General features: G+C 54.2%; 1 protein-coding gene across 1 annotated transcript; it reads right to left on the bottom strand.

The window, feature by feature from the left end:
- Positions 1–346: 346 nt before the first annotated feature.
- Positions 347–3015, bottom strand: LOC103615194 (inositol 1,4,5-trisphosphate receptor-interacting protein-like 1). Its single transcript, XM_008633210.2, has one exon. It carries the CDS (start codon positions 2661–2663, stop codon positions 459–461), a length of 2205 nt encoding a protein of 734 aa, XP_008631432.2. The 5' UTR covers positions 2664–3015; the 3' UTR covers positions 347–458.

Genomic DNA, 3015 nt, shown 5'->3' with positions numbered 1-3015 from the left:
GCAAAGGTGCAGCAGCAAATTAACAGTAGACCGATCTCTGTATCCGGCGTGCCCACTCAGGTGGCACCAGATGCCTGGCGAGGCCGTAGTGTGAGTGATGCAGTAGAGAAATTCAGCAGAAACTAACCCACCCGCCGAGTTCCAGCTCATCATGTGCAATAAGATGGGCTGGGTGCAAATAGGCTGAATTTCTGATTAGAACCAATTCAGCACTGTAGGTCTGGCAGACTACATAACCACCTGCAGAACCCAGATTTTGGAATAATACGTTTTATTGAAGAAACGGGAAGGCTGCAATACATGCACTAACTATCCCTACTGGGGATAAATCCACTAACTACATGTTAACTACCTATCTATTGGGGGGCGTTAAGTGCACTATCTACCTATTAAATACTTAAACATGGACTACTCCTTTTATATACAGAGCCTGTCTTCAGGCGTGAGCCCCCAGCAGCTCATCTCTGTCTCTTAGCACTGGCCTTCATGGCTGCAAGAAGCAGTTGTTTGAGCTGATGTCGCAGCCTAATATACTCCTGCACCACCTCTCTGTAGGCGTCTGGATCACACGCCAGGTGCTGGAACAGGTTGGGCGGTTCAACCCTTTGCAGCTCTGGCGGCAAACTGATCTCCCTGGGAAGCCTCTGGTTGCCTATGACAAAGTGGTCAAGGCGTTTCTTGTCCAGGGAGCAGCGCAGGGAGTCCACAATGTCCACCAAGCGCTTCATGAAATCCCTCCTGCTCCACTGTGACAGGGGTCTGGTGTTCAGGAGGTGCATGACGACTGTCTTCAAGGCGTAGGCAGAAAAGCCTTTGCCCATTGCAACGCCGGTGAGGAACTGCAGGCATTTGCAGTGCCAGCTGTCCTGCGGCGCCCGCCTGGCCACGTGCCTGAAGAAGTTGGCCTCAGCCACGGCGTAGGTCTCGTGCCAGGTTGTGCTCGGCATGAAGTGGACTTCCGTGGGCTGACTGCTGACATAGATGTCCGAGTCGCCTTGCCGCACCCCAAACAGCACCTCTACCACCAAGCTTTCCTTGCCCTTGCTCAGCTGCATCTTGCAGGAGCGGCTGGAGGGCAGCAACATTAAATTAAGCCTGTGGGAGGACTGAGGCAAAAGCAACCAGTCTGCTCTCACCAATCGGTACAGCCAGCGGGCAGTTTTCTCCACATCCAGGTAGGGTCCAGTGCAGAGGGTGTCTAGGAGGCTGGGCTCCTGCTTCCTGCTCAGCTCCTCCTTGGAGTGGTGGAGGAAGCACAGCATGGCGTTGTCGCCCAGCTGCTCCCTCACACAGGTGCACTCCAGGTCCACGCGGACACGGAAGTTCCTCCCTGGCATTTTTACTCCAGTGTCCGGTTCCAGGTGGAAGGCGTGCCCCGGGGGTGCACTCAGGGGTACAAGCACGTGGTACAACGCACCTTCTGCGCAGGGCCTCCAGCCTTCAAAGGCATTGCCCACCCCGATGGCTTGTTGCAGAACTGGGTAGAAGTGATTGGACGAGCCATATCCAAAGGCACGTGTGAAGTTGTCCATCAGGAGAGTTACCGTGGCACAACCTCTGTCCAGGTCCACGAGAGGCCATTGCATGTGCTCCTGCACAAGCCTTTCAAGCTTGCCTGCAAAATCCCACTCTTTGTCTTCATTTGTGTCAGATTTCTCTCCTTCGTTGCCAGCAGCATTGTTCTTCTGCACATCCGTGTTGGCATTCACTTCTTCCTCATTTGTGCCCTTACTGCATTTTTTTCCACCATGTCTGGCCTCCTTGTCTTCTTCATTTGTGTCAACATTGCCGCCTTCTTCCTCATTTCCGGCCTCAGTGTTGTCTTTGATGACATTCTCATCATCCTTTACTTTTCCAGTATCTCCATCCTCATTGCCTTCTTTTTCCTCATTTCCAGCATTGTCTTTTTCATTTGAGACAGCATTGCTGCTTTCTGCCTCCTTTCCGGCCTCCTTGGTGTCTTCCTCCACGTTGACATCATCACCTCCTTCTCCAGCTTTTGCCTCCTCAGTGCCTTCTTCTGCTTCATTTTCAACATTGTCTCTCTCATTTGTGACAGCATTGCTGTCTTCTTCCTCATTTCCGTCATGCTTCTTATCTTCCTCCACATTCACATCATCATTTCCTTTTCCAGCTTTTGCATCCTCGCTACCTTCTATTCCTTCACTTCCAACATTGTCTTTTCCAGTTGTGCCAGCATTGCTGCCACCTTCTCCGCTGTCATCAGCATTGTTGTCTTTCTCCACATTTGCCAAGGTGATTTCTCCTTCTTTCTTTGCCAGAGCATTGTTTTCTTTATCATTTGCCCTCTTGTCCACATTGCTGCTGGACTTCGTCTCCTGGCCACTGCTCTCTGGCTCACAGCACCTTTTCCGGGGGACAAAGCACAGCACCAAGAGCAGGGCCAGGACTGCAGCAACGGCCCAGAATGGCCATTGCTGCAAGGCAGCCCAGAGCATGGCTCCCCAGGGGCCACCACTCTGCTCCAGGGTTGCCTGCTCCAGCTCCTGCAGCTCCTGCAGCAGCCGAATCCTCTGCAGCTCCTCGTACTTGGCACGCAACTCCATGAGCAGGCGTGTGTCCTCATCCAGTCCATCCCCGACCATCTGCGGGTATTGGAGAAGGCTGTGCACAAGCAACACCAGGAACATGAAGGCTGCCATGGCTTCCAGGGGGAGCAGAGAGAGAGGAGGAGGGGAGCTACTGGCGTGGAGGTGGGGATGGGAGCCTCAGGGATGTGGGGACGGGAAGAGAGAGAGCCAGGCAGCTGGCAGGCACTAAGGCACCAAGGCCCAGCTGCAGCCACAGCCACAGCAGCAGCAGCAGCTGCGCTGTGCTGTGTCCAAGGAGCTCCTGCAAGGGGCTGGGCCCTGAATGCAGGACGGGAAGCACTCTCTCGGATGCCCGAGTTTGTGCTCCGGCTCTCGTCCAGCACAGATTCTGGCTTGCGTGAGCACTCGACGCTCGCCCAGGCTGGACTGGGGCAGCGCTGCCTGCTGGTGTTGTTTCTATGCA

The sequence above is a fragment of the Corvus brachyrhynchos genome, unplaced genomic scaffold (assembly GCF_000691975.1).
Source record: "Corvus brachyrhynchos isolate BGI_N302 unplaced genomic scaffold, ASM69197v1 scaffold202, whole genome shotgun sequence".
NCBI lineage: Eukaryota > Metazoa > Chordata > Aves > Passeriformes > Corvidae > Corvus > Corvus brachyrhynchos.
This window is presented reverse-complemented; position numbering and strand designations above follow the sequence as displayed.